We start from the raw sequence: 21,522 nt of genomic DNA on the forward strand, positions 1-21,522 counted from the left end.
TTCTCACCTTCCTCTTTCACAATCTCTTTCATTTCAGATTTCAGTTGTTCCTGTTTGATTGAATACAGATCGTCTCTTGTAGGCTGATGGGGATATTCACAGCATTTATTGGTGGATTACTTTGGGAGGAGCTTCACAGAAGGTGTGAATTGTGATCGCTGTGTGGGAGGAGATGATTTGCTGAAATCAAACGTGTTACACAAAAACTTACTGAATGTATTAAAATGGCAGTTATCAAACCGCTTACAAGCCACAACTTGATCCTGAAGAACTTGCTAATTATAGACTGATTTCAAATCTCCCGTTTATGTCAAAAATACTAGAAAAGGTAGTATCCTCCCAAATATGTTCATTTCTACAGAGAAATAGTATATATGAAGAATTTCAATCAGGATTTAGGCTTCATCACAGTACAGAGACTGCACTTATCAGAGTTACAAATGACTCTTATCATCTGATCGCAGCTGCATTTCTCTTCTAGTGCTTTTAGATCTTAGTGCTGCATTCGACACGATAGATCACGACATTCTCTTGAATAGGCTGGAGAATTATGTTGGAATTTGTGGAGTTGCATTAGCATGGTTTAGGTCATATTTAGCAGACCGCTACCACTTTGTCTATGTAAATGAGGAATTGTCAAACCAAACAAAAGTAAAATATGGAGTGCCACAGTGATCAGTTTTAGGGCCTCTGCTTTTCTCCATGTATATGCTTCCCCTGGGAGATATTATCAGGAATCGTGGAATAAGTTTCCACTGCTATACCGACGATACACAACTTTATATTTCTTCAAAACCTGATGAGATTTCACAATTCTGTGAAATCTGAGTGTATCAATGAAATAAAAGATTGGATGGCCAGAAATTTCCTTCTACTCAATTCTGACAAAACAGAGGTTCTAATTATTGGACCAAAAAAAAATAAGCAGCTAAAAATATAATTTGTCTCTAGATGGATGTACTGTTACATCATCTTCAACAGCGAAGAACTTGGGTGTTATATTTGATACCAACCTGTCCTATGAAAATCACATTACCAATGTTTGTAGAACAGCATTCTTCCACCTAAGAAATATTGCTAAATTAAGGCATATGCTCTCGGTTGCTGATGCCGAAAAACTAATTCATGCGTTCATGACCTCAAGACTAGATTATTGTAATGCATTACTGGGAGGATGTCCAGCAAGATCAATAAATAAACTTCAATTGGTTCAAGATGCAGCAGCCAGAGTGCTGACGAGAACCAAGAAATATGATCATATTAGCCCCATTTTATCATCGTTACATTGGCTACCTGTTAAATTCTTTATTAATTTTAAAATTCTGTTAACTACGTACAAAGCTTTGAATGATCTAGCTCTGCAGTACTTAAGTGATCTTCTACCACGCTATATTCCAACACGTTCATTACGATCACAAAATTCTGGCGTTAATAGTTCCTAGAATATCAAAATCCACAAAAGGAGGAAGATCCTTTTCATATTTGACTCCTAAACTATGGAATAGTCTCCCAAACACTGTTTGAGATGCAGACACACTCTCTCAGTTTAATTCTAGACTAAAGACTCAACTATTTAGCCAGGCATACACCTAATTTATCCTCCAACCCACAATTAGGCTGCTTTAGTTGGGTCTGCCGGAACCAGAAACAGTGATCATGATCTCTAACTCTGCAATAAATTTAATGGCATCCATGGAATGGTGGTGGTGTAGTGGTCTAAGCACATAACTGGTAATCTGGTAATCAAAAAGACACTGGTTCGAGCCCCACAGCCACCACCATTGTGTCCTTGAGCAAGGCACTTAACTCCAGGTTGCTCCAGGGGGATTGTCCCTGTAATAATTGCACTGTAAGTCGCTTTGGATAAAAGCGTCTGCCAAATGCATAAATGTAAATGTAAATGTAATCCATGCTTACATCTTTTTATTTGTTTCCCTTTCTCAACCTTGGGACTCCTATCCTGAGGTCACCAGAACCGGCTGGATCCAGCTCCATTCCTGCTTCGTGTTGGACTCCACTGCTACTAATGTCGCTGAATGATGATGACTAAATGCAGCCGGTGCCAGCCATATATCACTTCAGTCTATTATGATGGACTTCAGAGGATGAACTGATGCCAACTCCAACCTGCATCACCTCGGTCTATTGATGGACTACGATCTTGAAATGGAATGCATAGACTAACTATTGCCAACAAAAGCCTTCATCAGCCAATTAACAAGGACAATTGCATCTATGTGAGCTCCTGCAATTAATCAAGATGGACTTCAAAGACTGTGGTCATTAATCTTACAGTTCAAACACAATCGATGTTTAATCACTGACCTTTAACACTTACTTAGTTTAATCATTTTAAACCATGATTTTAACTATACACAAGTAATATTTACATTACATTCATAATGTTAGCCAGAGGGGAACTGGCCCCCATAGTGAGTCTGGTTTAGGGTTAGGGTGGGGTTAGTCAGAGGGAACTGGCCCCCACAGTGAGTCTGGTTTAGGGTTAGGGTGGGGTTAGTCAGAGGGAACTGGCCCCCACAGTGAGTCTGGTTTAGGGTTAGGGTGGGGTTAGTCAGAGGGAACTGGCCCCCACAGTGAGTCTGGTTTAGGGTTAGGGTGGGGTTAGTCAGAGGGAACTGGCCCCCACAGTGAGTCTGGTTTAGGGTTAGGGTGGGGTTAGTCAGAGGGAACTGGCCCCCACAGTGAGTCTGGTTTAGGGTTAGGGTGGGGTTAGTCAGAGGGAACTGGCCCCCACAGTGAGTCTGGTTTAGGGTTAGGGTGGGGTTAGCCAGAGGGAACTGGCCCCCACAGTGAGTCTGGTTTCTCCCAAGGTTATTTTTCTCCATTAATCAACATCTTATGGAGTTTTGTGTTCCTTGCCACAGTCGACTACAGCTTGCTCACTGGAGTTATTAATACAATTATTATTTAATTATTTTTAAACACGATTAAGAATCGTATTTTATCTAAATTGCACAATGATGATTCATCGACTTTATAGACATTACAGTTTTATCGTCTGTTAATGCTGATCTTCTGTAAAGCTGCTTTGAAACGATGTGTGTTGTGAAAGGCGCTACACAAATAAACTTGACTTGACTTGTATGTTTCGTGATATGTGTTTTAGTGTTCATGTTAAATTCATGTTTAATTTTATTTTCATATATTTATTAAAAAAATTAACTGCATTTATTAAACAAAAGTGAATTGGTCTAGTATGATTCTTTCTGCACTTGTTTCTTTCTGAACTACTTGAGCTAATTTTGGATCTTGGGAGTGCAATACTGCAGATTTTGTTGTCTATTGTATTACAAATGAATTTTGATGTACCTCATTTGCAAGTCGCTTTTGAAAATGCGTCTGCTAAATGATTAAAATGTAAATGGCTGACTATCAACAGCCTTAACCCATTAGAAAAATGCCAGTTGGGGTACTAACACTTGACTTTTAACCCATTATTGGCACAAACATTAAACCTATGCATTCCATGAATCTGAGTAAACACACATTTGTACACAATATATTCAACATTTAAATAAACTAGGGCTGTCATACAATGGTTTGAGGCCATCCATCTTCCTCTTGATCACATTCCAGAGGTTTTCAATAGGGTTTAGGTCTGGAGATTGGGCTGGCTGTGACAGGGTCTTGATCCGGTCCTCAGAGTCTTGGGAACATTGTCAGAGCAGAAGGAATCAAGTTTTCTTCCAGGATAAACTTGTACTTGGCTCGATTCATGTGTCCTTCACAAGGACGAATCTGCCCGATTTCAGCTTTTTTGAAGCATACCCAGATCATCACCGATCCTCCACCTGGTCGTCGAATAGTTAGATGGAGACCTGGAGATGCCTTCAAGCCACAGTGTCTCGCACCCACTGTGAAATTTGGTGGAGGATGAGTGATGATCTGAGAATGCTTCAGCAAGGCCAGAATCAGGCAGATACGTCTTTGTGATGGATGCATGAATCAAACCAAGTTCAAGGTTATCCTGGAAGAAAACTTGCTTCCTTCTGCTCTGACAATGTTTCCCAACTCTGAGGATTGGTTTTTCCAGCAGGACAATGTCAATGCCACACAGCCAGGTCAATCAAGGTGTGGATGGAGGACAACCAGATAAAGACCCTGTCATGGCCAGCTCAATCTCTATACCTGAACCCCATTGAAAACCTCTATAATTTGATCAAGAGGAAGCTGGATGGCCACAAGTCATCAAACAAACCCGAGATGCTTTTGCCAATTTATGACAGGAGTGGCATAAATTCACCCCACAGCAATGTGAAAGACTGGTATAGAGCGTGCCAAGATGCAAGAAAACTGTAAAATTCAGGATTATTCCAGCAAATATTGATTTCTGAACTCTTCCTAAATTAAAACATGAATATTGTGTTACTGTGTAAACTCTAATTGCTTGTCTCTGACTTGCACAACACCCAGGATTTGAGAAGAGAATTATTAACAATGAATGCCATTGGATTTCAATGACGAAGTGAAACTGCACATTCTGCAAACACCATTCAGGCACACCACCTAGTGGAATAAGCGGAGTAGAGCGACAATATGTGGTTGCGCTAACAACACGCTCAAAAATGTAATGCAGTAGGCCTGTCATGATAATTACGCCATCGACTTATTGTATGATAAGTAACTGAGACACGGAGGTTACTGAGATGCGTCCTCCGCCACCCAGATTGAGGGGAGTCACTATGCCACCACGAGGACTTAAGAGCACATTGGGAATTGGGGAGAAAAAACTGTGACAATGAAAAGTAGCAATACAAATAACCTAAAAGCTCATCTAAAACATAACCATTATATCCAGTTTTCCGAGCTGGGAACAAGAACCGCAGTTGGAGATGTCAATTTGTTTTTGACATTCCAATTCAAATGTCTGAATATTCTTAAGAATTAAAAGTCCATTAGGGCTGCAACTAATGATTAGTTTGATAATGGATTAATCTAACAATTATAAGAGTGATTATTGCAATGATTCATTTTTAGCTCGTCGCTTTTGCTCAAACTTTAAAACTTTAAAGGTTGTATTAAATGAGCTTCCTAACAATAGAGGACAAAATCATCATTCAAAAATACCTCTAAACGACATTCACTGTATTAACGTTCAATTCAGTGAAGAAATTCACTGTAAAAAAAATATTGTTAAAAAAAAATTGTTATCAAGAGTTTTTGTCTTGTTTTCCATTCAAAATTGTCTAAAATCCGCAAGATACATTTACTTGAGAAGCAACATATAATACATTTAGACTTGCTTTAAGAGAATGCATCTTATATTTAAGTGTATTTTTTCACACTTTTAATATTATATTCAACTTTCTCAGATAACAATTGTTTTCTTCTGCAGTATAGTTCCTAAAGTATATGTACATGGTTTTAAATGAGTTTTAGATATTTATATAAGAAAACAAGCCAAAACAAAAACAAATCAAAAACATATTTTGTTGCAGTGTATAATGGGGCGGAGACTCTCTAACCTTTCTGTTCTCTTGAATCCATCTTTAACTCTCAAAAAAAACAAACTCTCTCTAATTAATAAAGCTGCGTATTGCCAATTTGCTTCAGGATAAGAAATGCACAGTGACACATATATTATGATTCAATAAGTCACGAGTCATCATGTTATAGTCTAGCTGCATTAAGTGTGTGCGCTCGAGCGATGAGTGTCCCGTGACAGAGTGTGCATCAATCAAAGTGTCAATCTCCCCCTTTAGATCGGGACATTCACACATAGAAGAGCTGCTGACCACACAGAGAAATTACCGTTTCAGAGTTTGTAGTTAATTACATGATCTGCTTCCTTATTATTTGAACTTTAATAAAGCTATAACGCATTAAATATAACTGCATTAAAGATGTAATTCCGGGGTGTTTCCTAAAGTCCATTGCTCTTTGAAAGGGTGTACTTGCATTATTATACTATCAGTTTATATGACCATTATATCAGTGGCATAAAATGGTCTAAAAATCGCAATTATTTCTGGGACAATATATCGTCCACCAAATGTAGTTATCGTAAAAAGCATAACTGGCCATTTTCACATAGCCTATATATCTAATTATGATATTTTATATTCAGCTGCCCCTCATAATCGTATGGATAAAGATGAAAAACACAATACCAAAATGAGAAGAAACTCAATTAATGAAAAACAAATTAGCACAATTTCTGTTTTAACTTCTAATTTATAATTTGAGTGTTTGTGATCACTAATCATTGATTAATGAAATAAATTAGCTGTAAGATTTATTTCTGCTAGATGTCGAAAGTTACAGTTTGCATAAGTCTGACACACCAATATAATGTGCTTTATGTGTCAATGTACAGCCGATATTAATATATTAACATGATGAATAGGAGAAAACAGAGAATTATTGTCCTGAAGACACTTTTCAGCATATCTGTTAGAAGTGATGGACCTGTATATAAACAATCAAATAAAGAATCAAATCAAATGAATTCATGTTGTAAAACCTCTTTACGCTGATCGCACAGACGTCTATTTGACTTTGTTTTCTCATCTGTAATACATCTATTAAACATTCAGCAGATGCGGTGAGATAAAGAGAGAAACATTTATTTTTGTCAGACACTTACTGGATTTTGAAGAGGGTCGGTTTGTGTCTTTATCTCTCATTTATAGTCCCGTCTAAAGTTCAAACGAACAAACCAGTTTATAATAACGATATTAAACGAGACTTCAGTTAGACTGAAACGTCACTCTTCTTCTGGTGTTTAATGGCCACTCGCTCCATGTAATCATTAGCGCCACCTATTGCATGGGAGAAGACCGGAAACCATAAATATGCCATTTTTATAATTGTTCTAAAAGAAATGTAACAACTCTAAATTAAATCTTGTAAAAGGACTGAAGCTGTATATATTGGGTGGATTTTTGGGTATTTAGATCTTATCATTATTATTTTTAATATGCTATTTTTTTACCTACATGACCTTGAAATTTGGCATTTTTGAATTAATATGTTCTCAAATACAGATCCTAACCAATCCTCCTACATTATATACCGTTTGAAAGTTTAGTCTCATATTTCCCAGAGATTTTATTTGTGTGAGCATCACTTTTTCAGCCGTCTGTGTTCCGGAAGTATTTCCCTCGTTCATTTCCTCATAACCTTTTAATAAAATCCTTCTTAAAATAAGCTGACCAGATTTCTGAAATGAAAAACGTGGACATTTCAAGTGGAGTGTTCAATAGGTCATTGAAATTTCATGTTACTTGTAAAAATGTTGACAAATGGGGTCAGATTTGCTGTATTTTTAACTGTGTGCTGAATGTGGTAATGTGCTGAACTATGCGCTGGAACAAATTATTTTGGTTACACTTAAAGTAATCTGGATGCCTTAACATATTTTAGTTCATTTAAAATAAAAATTGATTATACATTAAATAAATAAATTGAATATAAAGGTAACAAGTAGTGCAATTAATTACTATTATTATTGTATTTTACATGATATCAGCGCATTGCCATTGTGCCATCAGTTTCCTCAATTATTGATTGGGGATTCATTTGACTACTTTTTACCAGTATGTTATTGTTTGTGCGGTCTGTACAGGAATTCCCGCATTATGAAGGCCAAACTTATAGTCAACATAACTTGATAGCATAAATATGTGCCTTACTTTGAAGCTTATAACAATGATGATAATTCTCTTCAATTGTTGGTCCAGTTCTTAATGGCAAAACTGACCAACCAAGTAACAAGTAAAGGAAGATGAATTAATTAAAGCTGCTATGGCGAGCAGCCCCCTCTGTTGGTCAAAATTAGCAGCACACAGTTGGCTTTGCTGCTCGGGCTTTCTTGCATACTAATATTTCACTATGAACACTGTCTTGAACGCTCTGGAAACACGGGGACAAAACTCTGCAGATCACTGATTGGTCAGGGAGAATCATCACTACCGTCGTCACTGGATTTGTGACACAGGACATTAACCCGCTAGTTCTCTGTGCGACTGGTATAGTGTTTTGTCCCCAGGTTTGTAAAACTTAATGACAACAAAGTTATAAGGTCTTTGCCAAATACTGAATAATTCCGGAGGTCTATCCCCCTCCTTGAAGGTTTAACACCAGGATGTCAAGAACCCTTTCACCCCCAAATTCTCATTGAACAAAGGATAATACTCTTTAAGCGTCACACCAAACATAAACAAAAGGGCTCTTAGTGGCCATATATACACCAACGAGTCGATGAGAGTTAACTTTAATAGTAGGGGACACACACAGCCGTGCTGTCTCTCTCCCTGTACTGATGCATCTGTCGACCTTTTCAGGTCTCTCCGCCATCACTATAACAACACACAGGTGTTAGAGATCATGACAGCTCAGGTGACGAGCCATACCGCTCTCCCTCTCCCGCAGACAGATTCACAACCACGCACCCATCCCCACATTAACATATATATAAAAAATGACAAACACAATGAAGATTTATGTATTCATATATTATTTCATGAATGAGTGAATGATTTTGGACACTTTTAAGCAGTGTATTAGTAGTTAACATGCTACATAACTGATCAACAATCAGTAATTATTACCAGCTAAATACAAGTTATTGCATATATGCTAACATATTGTTCAATTGCAGCTTGCAACTTAAATCAATAAATGAATCAGTCTTGTTAAGTGTCTCAGCGCAATAGTGTTAAAGTGTTAGTTTCAAACAAAGCTCTTGTAACATTGATTAAATACTGTTGCGGTTTATCGATCTCCACTCAGACTTGTGTCTCCTCACCTGCACCTTTATCTATAAGAAAAGACAGAAAGATTGAAGTTAAAACAGGAAAAGAAACAGTGATCAGTCTGAAATCGACATGAAGTGTTGATGCAACATTGAAACATTTAAACTGTATTAATAGTGTTTATGGATTCATTTAATGAAGTTCACAATCATTCTGCCAAGTGTTAATATAGATTATAACACACAGATGAAGTCACACCTGTTTTAATCAGTTAAACATAGACATAAAACAACATAATGAGTTCAGTGCCATTAAAGTTAGTAAGAGGTCGCTGTGGTTGGCCGACTCTCGGACTGTGCGCTGTTGGTTATGTGGAATAGAGGTGTGCCGTGGGATACAAGATGTTGGGGAATACTGGCCTAATGAATAGAATCACTGTTAAATAAAGAATAGATGCCTAATGAAGAGTTTAACTGATGATAAATCAACCTAAATAACACTGAAGCCAGATGTTCTTTACCAACAGACATCGCGAGACATTTTGATTTCTTTTTAAAAGATTTTTTACACAATAAAGTTCATTATTTTTATTTTTGTGTGTCTGCTTTAGGTAATACTTTCCATTTTGATTTCTTACTTCAGAGATCCTGCGGTTTCAGTAAATCACACCAGCAGTTACAGCTGCAGCCAGAGGCAACAAAACACCAACAGTAACAAATAATCCTGAAACTCCTAATGATAAAGGAGGGGGTTAAAATCAACATCTTTGCTACATAAACTTTATGAACTAAAATGACATACCTGAACACGGCTGATAGACTTCAGTAATGTTGAGATGTTTAGTCTGGTTTCTGATGGGATTGTTGATCACACAGCTGTAAGAATCATCGACACACTCCAGATGTAGAGAGAGACTTCTGTTGAGATCAGACACACTGATGGAGGACAATAAACTGTTTCCTTTGTACCAGGAGAGAGTCACCTGTGTCACATTCACCACTGAACACACCAACACACATTTAGATGAACTTTCAGATGATGAAGAATTCAGTGAAGAGTCCGAAGTGATGACAGGAACGGGCAGACGAGCTGGAAAACATTCGGAAGAAATATAAAGAAGAATAGTTAGGCCAAACATTAAAGGATGTTATATATTCCAGCACCCCTGAAGTCAGTTCAGGATGGATTTGAAGACACTTAATTATTAATCTGAAAGTTCAATTAATATCCTTTTGTTTTAAACACTGCCCAATAAAAACCCTACTCAGTTAACTCAATTAATCCATGACTTGTATTACACATAACCAGGGGTTAAGTTGTTATTTTGGAGGTGTAGGAACCCTAACATCACCACACCACAGTGAAGTGCTCAGAGGGTTGGTCGGACAGCTAGGGGAGTACCAGCATGGATTTCTTCCCACTTGTAGCCATGGTTGCATATACATTTGTGTGATCCAACTGGAACAGAAGTGGGCAGTGAAGCAAGCCGGAGGACGTGTTTAGTAAGGTAAGACTATGACATTTTTTTAAAGGGTCACTAAAACAATAACTGCAATTTCTGAGATGTTACCAGATATGCATGTGCTGCACATGAAAGAACGTAACATTAGCAACCATTATTTATTCAAAAAAAAAAATTCTCCCCAATTTGGAATGCCCAATTCCCAATACGCTCGAAGTCCTCATGGTGGCGTAGTGACTCGCCTCAATCTGGGTGGCACAAAACAAATCTCAGTTGCCTCCATGTCTGAGACCGTCAATCCACGCATCTTATCACGTGACTTGTTGAGCGTGTTACCGTGGAGATGTAGCGTGTGTAGATACTTCACGCTATTCTCCGCGCCATCCACGCACAACTCACCACACATATAACCACATTATAGTGACCACAAGGAGGTTACCCCATGTGACTCACCCTCCCAAGCAAACGTGACAATTGGATGCTAAGGAGACCTGACTGGAGTCACTCAGTATGCCCTGGATTCAAACTCGCGACTCCAGGTGTGGTAGTCAGCGGCTTTACTTGTTGGGATACCCAGACCCCCCAGCAACCATTCATTTTAATTTGAGGAGGAAAGTGATTAATTTAGGGATTTGCACTATTTTCATCTTGTGGGTTTAAAATCAACATCGAGTCAATGTCACAGGATGTGTCAACATGTCATCAGTGTCATTATTCATGAGGCTGCGTGGCCTTATCCAATAAGAAGTCACTATCTCATGATAATCAATGAAACCTCAAGATTCTGAAATGATGAGTGCTTCAAACTCTCAAGCAAGCAGGGCTTCAGTGTGAGCTGAAACCTAACTGCGATTGTTGTTCAAGATTGTATAGGTTCTCCGCGATGCTGACGGGGGACAGGCTTCTCATCAACGGCACAACTTTCTGAATGTTCATGCAGCATGCATTTATTAACATTAGAGTTTCGAGATATGCCGTGAGGTGGACTGGGCTTGTTTGAGGTGCGGTTTGAACTGACCGTCTCAAGCACCATCCATGTACTGTGATGTATCTTGAGCTTGCAAAACTTACTGTAAGAAAATAAAATGATATGTGCGTTTTGTCACAAGCAATTATTAAAACGTGTTCAGTGCATCAGTGAAATAAAGTTGACTGGACTAGATAGGACAGTTGTTGTGTTCCCTCCCCCTTCTCCACATCACTCCGCTGCTAACCACGCCCACACCTCCCAGACATTTTCTGATAATGGTGTGAACTAAACTGTGTTGAAACCGAGGGGTTTCATGACCCTTTAACATAATGTAAATCCATTTTAAAAACTATCGGCACATTAATCACTTATCAGCCTTTTCCACCACCTTAGTTATCGGTATCGGTTAAATCCACTATCGGTCACCTCTAGATCCTATTATATGCCAACAATGATGTCATTTTACTTTTAACCCATTAAATTACACCTGTGACTGGGATTCAGTACTATTGATCTGGACAATAATTGAACTCCCACAGCATTAAATCACTCGTGATGCCACAATGTGATTAAATGTGGGAAAATGCAAATGGATCCGCTCACTGATAAACTGATGAAGCCATCTGGATGAGAGGCAAAATGAAAAACACTTGCCGAAGACACAGACAGAAATATATTAAAATAAAATGTTAACAAGAGCTGATTCATTTGTCATTATTGACAGAATATTAAAACAGAAAACGGTTACACAGTTGTTTTTTTCTGCTTACCGTGGACTTCAACTTTATATCTCTTGTATGAGACCTTACTTCCCTGCGTGATCTTAACTTCATAAAGTCCAGAGTGTTTAGTTGTGAGGTCACTGATGGTGAGATCTCCAGTGAGAAATGTCACATGCAGTCTGTTTTTGAATATCCCATCAGGTCCATCTAATGTGGAAATGCTTTCGGCTGCTCTATTGAATCTCGCAATGTTATTTCCAAGGGTTGTCCACAGAATCACATCACGTCCCACTACTTCAGTAAGACCAGTGTGTAGAGTGACAGAATCTCCCTCAGTCCCGGACACTGTCTTCACTCCATCTGTCTGAAAATCAAACACACCTGGAGAACAAACAGAAACCGTAATTCAGTCAGATTATTGGGTTGCTCTAAAACAACTGAATCCTTCAAAAGACACTTTTGGTTAACATGGTTTTTAATGATTTACAGCGAACCAAACCATGGCCAACGATCTGAAATATCTTTAAACCAGCGGAGACCAAACACCACAATCCAAATAATATTTCCCAGAGATTTGATTTGTGTGAGCAACACTTTTTCTGGGAATAATAGTTCATAGTTAAAGTTGTAGATGAAGTTAGTTCATTGCACTGAATAGAATATGAAACTTACCAAACATGTGCCATAAACACAAACAGGATAAAACGTATCGGTTACCTAACGTAACCTCGGTTCTCTCTAGATGAGGGAACGAGTATTGCGTAAGCTAGCTTACGCTATGGGAAAGATTCATCTTTTCTGAGATATTGAAGCCAAAAAATTATCCTTAATTTTTGTATCCATTGTCAACGCAGTGCGGCAGCTGCAGACCTTGAGCGGGCTAGCTAGCGAGCTCATAGGTTGCTCTGCGGCAACTGCTGCAGCCTATAGACGAGCTTGGGCGAACTCGCATCCAATGAGAGGCGTCCGCGCGCTCACTGCAACAAAGCCCGCCAAAATGGCCGTGACTAGAGTGCATATAAGCGTAGTTCGTAGGCTGGAACCCTGGTTTTCATTGACTGAAGCGAAAAGTCGCCGTGGCGCGAAGCACGGCCGGCTACGCTAATACTCGTTCCCTCATCTAGAGAGAACCGAGGTTACGTTAGGTAACCGATACGTTCTCTTCACGAGAGGTTCTCATTGTCAACGCCGTGGCTCAAGCATCCACTGTATGAGCCCCAGGGAATTAAGGGGGACCCGGGGAGCCCTTATGAGTGGGGAAATAATATTTGGCCGGCAAGAATGCGGGTCATTGATTGTGTAATACATAAGCACATAGTGGGAAGGAACGACAGAGCGGAGGTGCCGGTCTGTGTGGAATGTGTCCCATCAGTGCAGCTCACCAGGGGAGCTGTAGCGTATTAAACCGCTAGTAGTTTTGCCTGCAGAGCGGGCACTTCCATATTGTAAAATCTGACAAAGGTGGAGGGGGAAGTCCATCCCGCTGCCACACATGTCGTGAATGGAAATCCCGCTGGACCATGCCCACGAGGATGCCATGCCTCTAGTGGAGTGAGCCCTAATGCCCAACGGGCATGGCAGGTCTTTTGACGCGTATGCAGCAGCAATAGCGTCCACTATCCATCTAGATAGTGTCTGTTTCGAGGCGGCGAGACCTTTGGTGCGCCCTCCGAATGAAACGAAAAGCGCGCAGTATACAATCTCAGTGCTCTGACCGGGCAAAGGAGATCGCGTTCGCTATCGGGTGCTGGCAGCGCCGATAGGGAAATGACCTGTGCTCTGAAAGGAGTACCGATCACCTTGGGAACATAGCCGTGTCTAGGCTTTAAAATGACCTTGGAGTCACTTGGTCCAAACTCAAGACACGCAGCGCTGACAGACAGCTCGTGAAGGTCTCCCACACGTTTGACTGATGACAGGGCAGTCAGAAAAACGGTTTTGAGTGAAAGGTATTTCAAATCCACGGATTGAAGTGGTTCGAAAGGGGGAGCTTTCATAGTTTCGAGAACTATAGAAAGATCCCAGATAGGAACCGATGGGGGGCGCGGGGGTTCATCCTTCTAGCTCCCCTGAGGAAGCGGATGACCAGCTCGTTTTTACCCCATGACTGGCCGTGCAGGGGTTCAGCGAACACCGCAACGGCCGCCACATACACTTTGAGCGTGGATGGGGATCTGCCCTTATCCAGCAGCTCTTGTAGAAATACTGAGCAGCGACGACACCCCACATGTCCGCGGGTCCAGGTCTCGGTCGGTGCACCATTTTGAGAACACAGACCATTTTGGCGCATAGAGTCTTCTCGTGGAAGGGGCTCTAGCATGTATGATGGTGTTTATTACTCCTTCTGGCAGAGCGACGGGTAGTCGTTGATCACCCACACATGCAGCGCCAGCGCTCTGGGTGGGGATGCCAGATTGTGCCGCGAGCTTGAGAGAGGAAATCTGCTCTCACTGGGATGGGCCACGGCGCTGTCAGTGACAGCTGCGTAAGCTCCGGGAACCATGTCTGATTCTCCCAACGCGGGGCTATGAGGAGCACCGAGTGACGCGTTTCCTGATCCTCTGCATTACCTGTGGCAATAGCGAGACGGGAGGGAAGGCGTAAAGCGGGCGTCTGGGCCAGTCCTGGGCCAGCGCGTCCTCGCTTTCGAGAAAAATATTGGGCAGCGAGAGTTCTCTTTGGACGCAAAGAGGTCTATCTCCGCTCTGCCGAATAGGTGCCATAACGTCTGGACTGTTTGAGCGTGCAGGGACCATTCCCCTGGGGGAATATTGTCTCTGGACAGTCTGTCCGGGCCGTCGTTCAGGTGGCCTGGCACGTGCGTCGCCCTCAGCGAGCGCAGGTGGCACTGGGACCAACTCAGTATGCGTTTCGTCAGATGGAAGAGGTTCCTGGATCTGACACCGCCCTGACGGTTTAGGTAGGATACCACAGATCTGTTGTCCGAACGGACCAGGACGTGGTGACCCTGAATGACCGGGAGAAAGCGCACGAGCGCGTACTCGACCGCTATCATTTCCAGACAATTTAAGTGAAGGAGCTTTTCCTGAACTGACCATAGGCCGAAAACCGGAGAGCCCTCGCGAGACCGCGCCCCAACCCGTGTTGGACGCGTCTGTCGAGATGACTTTTCGGCGAGATACAGCTCCCATTGTCACTCCCCGCTGATACCATTCGGCCACTGTCCAGGGCTGCAGAGCTGAAATACAGGTCTGAGTCACCTTGATGGGCTGGCGGCCTGTGGCCCAAGCCCGGCGAGACGCGCGGGTGTTTAGCCAATGCTGAAGCGGGCGCATGTGCAGTAAACCCAGCTGAAGTACTGCTGCGGCTGAGGCCATGTAGCCTAGCACTCTCTGAAATTTCTTCAGAGGTGTGAGGCTGTTCATCTGAAATGACGCGGCTAGTCGCTGCACACGGCGCGCGGCTGTGTAGATAAGCGAGCCGTCATTGCCACTGAGTCTAGTTCTATTCCAAGGAAGGAAATTGCCTGACTGGGCTGTAGTGAGCTCTTGGTCCAATTGACTGCAAGGCCCAAACTGTTCAGATGACTGAGGAGAACTGTCCTGTGAGACAGAAGCTCTGTATGTGATTGTGCCAAAATCAGCCAATCGTCCAAATAGTTCAGAATTCGCAAACCCTGACTCCGCAGGGGTGCGAGCGCCAGCGTCCATGCACTTCGTGAAAGTACGGGGTGCTAAGGACAGGCCGAACGGAAGGACGGTGTATTGATAAACCTGGCCGTCAAAGGCGAATCTCAAGAATGGCCTGTGACGGAGATTTATCTGAATCTGAAAGTATGCATTTTTCAGATCGAGAGAAATAAACCAGTCCCCCTGGCGCACATGCGCGAGGAGTTTGCTGGTTGTAAGCATTTTGAACGGTCTTTTTGCAAGCGCTTTGTTCAAAACCCTGAGATCTAATATTGGTCTGAGGCCGCCGTCTTTCTTGGGGACAAGAAAATAACGGCTGTAAAACCCCGACTCGCTCAGGGGAGGCGGCACTCTCTCTATGGCCCTTTTGCACAGAAGGTTTGCTATTTCTGAACGAAGCATGCACGCTGCTTCCGTGTTCAAAGTAGTTTCGAGCCGCGCTCTGAAGCAAGGAGGACGGCGATCGAACTGTAGCAAATAGCCCTGTTTTACTGTGCTTAACACCCATTCGGATATCCCTGGAATATCTTCCCACGCTTTGAAGCGTAATGTTAGAGGGTGAATGGCCAAATCGCTCTGATTGCCGCACACAGCGCGCTGAACAGAATGTGTGAGCGCGCTTACTGTGCTTATGCTGGACTGCTCGCAGACAGCATGGACAGGCTGTTCTGTGAGTGACTTCCCGATTGAGGTGAATGGGGAAAGAGTCACGTCTGTTAAGTGATGCGCAAGCATAGCCACGGGCACGGGACTTACATACAGAGAAGTGTTTGCTGGCCGTGTGACAGAGCGGGCAGAGAATGGGCGCGCACACGTATTCGTGAGCGCATTTATTGACTCTAACACTCGAGTGGTTCGTAACCGCTTTTGAGTGTGCTCTGATGGGGACACGGAACGTGTAATGCTTGTGTGTAGAGGTGAACACTAGATTGTGGGCACATTTTCTACACATAAGGCTGGTCGTGTGACAGAGCGGCCAGAGAATGGGCGCGCGCACGGATTCGTGGGTGCGTTTATTAACCCTAACACTCGAGCGGGTCGTAACCGCTTTATGTGAGTGTGCTCTGATAGGGACACGGGACGTGTAATGCTTGTGTGTAGGGGTGAACACTGAATTGTGGGCACATTTTCTACACATAAGGCTTTATTTTGGGTCGCCGTGGAAATGGCGTTTGAGTGCAGGCAAGCGGGTAATATCACCAGCTTGTTGGCTGCTGAATCCACCACTGCAGTAGCCTGAGAGAAGGGGACTGACAGGGGGCGTACGGGACTTACATACAGCTGGCCGTGTGACAGAGCGGGCAGAGGAGGGGCGCGCACACGGGCTCGTGGGCGCGTTTATTAACTCTAACACTCGAGCGGGTCGTAACCGCTTATGAGTGTGCTCTGATAGGGACACGGGATGTGTAATGCTTGTGTATAGGGGTGAGCACTGGATTGTGGGCACATTTTCTACACATAAGGCATGTTTACTCTTTACAAGATTTCTTTGGGTCGCCGTGAAAACGGCGTTTGAGTGCAGGCAAACTGGTAGTATCACCGGCTTGTTGGCTGCTGAATCCACCACTGCAGTAGCCTGAGAGAAGGGGACTGACAGGGGGCGAAGCTTTGACGGTGGTCCGGCCGTGGCGGGACTGAGCCGTCGTTTTCTCAACAACGTTAGGAGGACTTCGGTTGCTCAGGTTTCAGTACAATCTTAGGCCGAGGCCCGCAGGGGGGCGGCGGTCTGCGGCGGCTGTCTGAGCGCGATCGAGGGCGGCCGCCCTGTCGACGCTGAGAAGTCTGGCTTGTTGAGCTGGGCGCTGTGAAGAGGCTCGTGGAGGAGGCTGGTCACGTGGGCGGCCTGCAGAGGAGCTAGCGCGACGAGGCAGAAAGAGATTCATGGCTTGGGCTTCGAGAAACGGTCAACAATGCCACTCACCGCGGAACCGAAGAGACCGGACAGAGAGAGCGGCGCGTAGTGCGTTCAGCTTCTCCCAAGTCGGCTAGTCAGATCTGAAACAGCCTCTGTCTGTAAGACGGCCATGGAATGCAGAGCAGATGCGGCTTGGCCGGCGGCGGTATAGGCGCGGCCAACACAGGCGGAAGTAGTTCTGCAGGCCTTAGACGGGAGCACCAGCTTAGACCGCCATCTTGCGGAGGGCGGGCAAAGGTGCGGCGTGGAGTCTGTTGGGAGCCTGCTCAGGGGCGGTGACCACTCGAGCCCGAGGCGGTCGACGGCCTGTGTGAGGAGGCGTTAGTTCCCCGTCGACTCGGCGCGGGTCCTGCTTGATTCCTGGGCCGAGGAGGAGGCGTGTGAGCCTGACCACTCCTGGCTGTCCAAAGCCATGATGGAACAGCCCTTATCCTCCGCTTCTTCGTCCGAGATGGCAGCAGAGCAGCCGCTCGGCGGCAACTGTGCGTCCCGGGTGGGCGGGGAGGGTGAAGGCGATGCTCGAGGGAGGGGCTCCGGCGAGGCAATCGCTTCTACCACTGGTTCCGGCAGCCTTTGAGAGCGGCGCTTTTACTGCGCGGCTGAATGGAAGGCGGCGGCGGCTCGGTCCTGAGCGCTTCGAGACGAGCCCGCAGGGTCGACATCGGAAGCTCCTCGCAGAGATCGCATCCGCCTTCAGCGAGGGCGAGCTCTGCATGCCCCAGTCCCAGGCAGAGAGCGCAGATGACGTGGCGGTGCACTCCATATACACAATCACTCCATACACAATCACTCCATACACAATCACCTCATACACACAATCACTCCATACACAATCACTTCATATACACAATCACACCATACACAATCACTCCATACACAATCACTCCATACACAATCACTCCATACACAATCACTTCATACACAATCACTCCATACACAATCACTTCATACACAATCACTTCATACACAATCACTCCATACACAATCACTCCACACACAATCACTCCATACACAATCACTTCATACACAATCACTCCATACACAATCACTTCATACACAATCACTCCATACACAATCACTCCATACACAATCACTCCATACACAATCACTCCACACACAATCACTTCATACACAATCACTTCATACACAATCACTTCATACACAATCACTCCATACACAATCACTTCATACACAATCACTTCATACACAATCACTCCATACACAATCACTTCATACACAATCACTTCATACACAATCACTCCATACACAAGCACTTAATACACAATCACTCCATACACAATCACTTCATACACAATCACTTCATACACAATCACTCCATACACAATCACTCCACACACAATCACTCCATACACAATCACTTCATACACAATCACTTCATACACAATCACTCCATACACAATCACTCCATACACAATCACTTCATACACAATCACTCCATACACAATCACTCCACACACAATCACTCCATACACAATCACTCCATACACAATCACTTCATACACAATCACTCCATACACAATCACTTCATACACAATCACTCCATACACAATCACTTCATACACAATCACTCCACACACAATCACTCCACACACAATCACTCCATACACAATCACTTCATACACAATCACTCCATACACAATCACTTCATACACAATCACTCCATACACAATCACTTCATACACAATCACTTCATACACAATCACTCCATACACAATCACTCCATACACAATCACTTCATACACAATCACTTCATACACAATCACTCCATACACAATCACTCCATACACAATCACTCCATACACAATCACTTCATACAGTGTAGTGTGTGTGTGTGTGTGTACTGTGTGTGCAAGTGTGTGTAGTTTGTGTGTACTGTATGTGCAAGTATGTGTACTATATGTGTACTGTATGTGTGTAGTGTGTGTCACTTGTGTGTAGTGTGTTCTTTAGTCTGAAAATAAACAGAATTGTTTGTGTGTGTACTGTGTGTGTACATGTATGTGTACTGTGTGTGTAAAAATGTGTACTCTGTGTGTGTGCTGTGTGTGTACTGTGTTTGCAAGTATGTGTACTGTGTGTGTATTGTATGTGTGTGTAAGTATGTGTACTGTGTGTGTACTGTGTGTGCAAGTGTGTGTACTGTGTGTGCAAGTATCTGTAGTGTGTGTGTAGTATGTGTACTGTGTGTGTGTGTGCACTGTGTGTGTGTAGTGTGTTCTTTAGTCTGAAAATAAACAGAATAAAATTGTTTCTTTATGTTGTTTGACAGATAAAATGAGACTATAACACACTAAAACAATCATATTCAATAATCACAAACATCCTGTTATTGCTGCTGACAGTAAACAGATGTTATTTGGACACATTTGATCATTTGTGAGTTTCTACAGACAGACAGAGAGATGCTGTTCACACAGAAGTTCATGATCGTCATCGATTATTAATATTCATCACAGACTCTTAAATACACAAACTTTCTCAAATTCAACAAAATCTCCAAACATGGACTATTTTTATGATTTCTTTTCAAAAGATTTATTTGCACAATAAAGTTCATTATTTTTCCTCTTTGCTGTGTCTGCTGTAGATAAAACTTACCAGTTGCTTTTTGTTTTACAGATGCTGTGGTGATAGTGAATTGAGCATCTGAACAGCAACATAAGCAGCAGCACATATTCCTGCTACAGCAGCTGGAGACGGACCTGCAACTGGAACAGATGAAGACGGAACTGCTGTAATGAGAAAGACAGACGGTCATTAGTGTCACTGAATCTGATCTATGAATCATCAGAACTACAAACATTTGTCTCGTATCATAAACACCAAACCAACATCTGTTTTAAGTATTAAATATAAAAATCTAATTCAATAATGTAAAGATGAATTAATATGATCCGCTATAGTTTAATACAGAAGTGAAATATGGACAGATTATAGATTATATCCACTTGTAATCTTCTGAAAACACCTGAAACGATCAGAACTGAATCCAGAGATCATCGACCTTCATCAAACTCTGGAAACTTGACCAGCCCTTTACAAACACAAACATCAAACTCACTCGTCTCATGTTTCATTACCTCAATGTTCAGAAACAATTCAGTCGAAAACATCTGAATGTCTGAAAATAAAAGAGCGGTTCATGCAAGAAGACGTCCAGTACCGGTCAATCTGTTCAATCTGAAACTCCTTCACAGGATTGAGCAAAACTCACATTACAGACCATGTTTAGTCCAGATTGCTGTTAGTGTTTAGGGTTCATTTACTTTTTCTCAGGGGTGAGAAGTCATCCATGTTCTCCAATAGAGCTTCAACTAATGATTATTTGATAATGGATTCATCTTATGATTATTAAAATGAATATTTTTCGATTATTGCAGCGATCAATCATGAGCTCTTCAGCGATTATTCAACTTGTGCCGACATTAAAGGTTTTATTAAACGTAAAATGTCATTATGGATGTTTGATATTCAGTTTCATGATGGTGGAGCTGAACTGTAAATGTCTTCCTGTGTGACGGATAATACGAGGATGATTGTTCATGTTTTACATAAATCATGCCATTATTACTGGCTCTTCATCATCTCCATTAATCCTTATATTATACAGTTTACTGCTGTTTGTTCAACTGAATCTGATTTATTTTCTTTTAATGAAATCAATAAAATCTTTCTATTAAACTAATTGATTTTCTGGCTTGTTTTCTCATCAACAGACAACGTGAAATACAGAATATGAATATTAATATATTGAATCATGTGAGTTACTCACCACTAACAGTAACTCTGAACATCTTTGGTTTGGTCTGTGATCTGTTGATCTCTACTTTATAAAGTCCAGAATGTTCAGTTGTGACGTCACGGATGATGAGATTTCCAGTTTTACTGATCACATTCAGTCTGTCTCTGAATCTCCCATCAGAAGCATTGAATACTCTAGTGTACTTGTCTCCAGCCCCTATAGTGACTCCTGCTATATGAGTTTCTTCTGGTGTAAAATAACTCCACTGCAGCTCATCATCCGTCTGTATTCCAGTAAGATCAGTCTGTAGAGTGACAGAATCT

The 21,522-nt window shown here is 42.5% G+C and overlaps 2 protein-coding genes across 5 annotated transcripts in view; both read right to left on the reverse strand.

Annotated features, from left to right (window-relative positions):
- LOC127639798 (gastrula zinc finger protein XlCGF26.1-like) overlaps nucleotides 1-6,747 on the reverse strand; it is a 29,459-nt gene extending 22,712 nt beyond the window's left edge. Inside the window, exons 1-3 of one of the 4 annotated variants that reach the window (XM_052122038.1) lie at nucleotides 6,608-6,741; nucleotides 1,918-2,245; nucleotides 8-180 (exon numbers count right to left, since the gene is read on the reverse strand). In XM_052122038.1, the coding sequence (XP_051977998.1) occupies nucleotides 8-32 (25 nt within the window). In that variant the 5' untranslated portion in view covers nucleotides 33-180; nucleotides 1,918-2,245; nucleotides 6,608-6,741. Of the gene's footprint in view, nucleotides 1-7; nucleotides 181-1,917; nucleotides 2,246-6,607 lie in introns of all 4 variants that reach the window. The other 3 variants (XM_052122037.1, XM_052122035.1, XM_052122032.1) reach the window with 3 other exon arrangements.
- A 1,716-nt stretch (nucleotides 6,748-8,463) lies between these two features.
- LOC127639451 (hepatocyte cell adhesion molecule-like) overlaps nucleotides 8,464-21,522 on the reverse strand; it is a 13,349-nt gene continuing 290 nt past the window's right edge. The window contains exons 2-6 of the mRNA XM_052121504.1: nucleotides 21,230-21,522; nucleotides 11,920-12,252; nucleotides 9,519-9,806; nucleotides 9,355-9,449; nucleotides 8,464-8,782 (exon numbers count right to left, since the gene is read on the reverse strand). The exon at nucleotides 21,230-21,522 is cut by the window's right edge and continues 37 nt beyond it. Of these exons, the coding sequence (XP_051977464.1) occupies nucleotides 9,373-9,449; nucleotides 9,519-9,806; nucleotides 11,920-12,252; nucleotides 21,230-21,522 (991 nt within the window). The 3' untranslated portion in view covers nucleotides 8,464-8,782; nucleotides 9,355-9,372. The remainder of the gene's footprint in view (nucleotides 8,783-9,354; nucleotides 9,450-9,518; nucleotides 9,807-11,919; nucleotides 12,253-21,229) is intronic.

This window comes from Xyrauchen texanus, chromosome 48 (genome assembly GCF_025860055.1).
Source record: "Xyrauchen texanus isolate HMW12.3.18 chromosome 48, RBS_HiC_50CHRs, whole genome shotgun sequence".
Classification (NCBI taxonomy): domain Eukaryota; kingdom Metazoa; phylum Chordata; class Actinopteri; order Cypriniformes; family Catostomidae; genus Xyrauchen; species Xyrauchen texanus.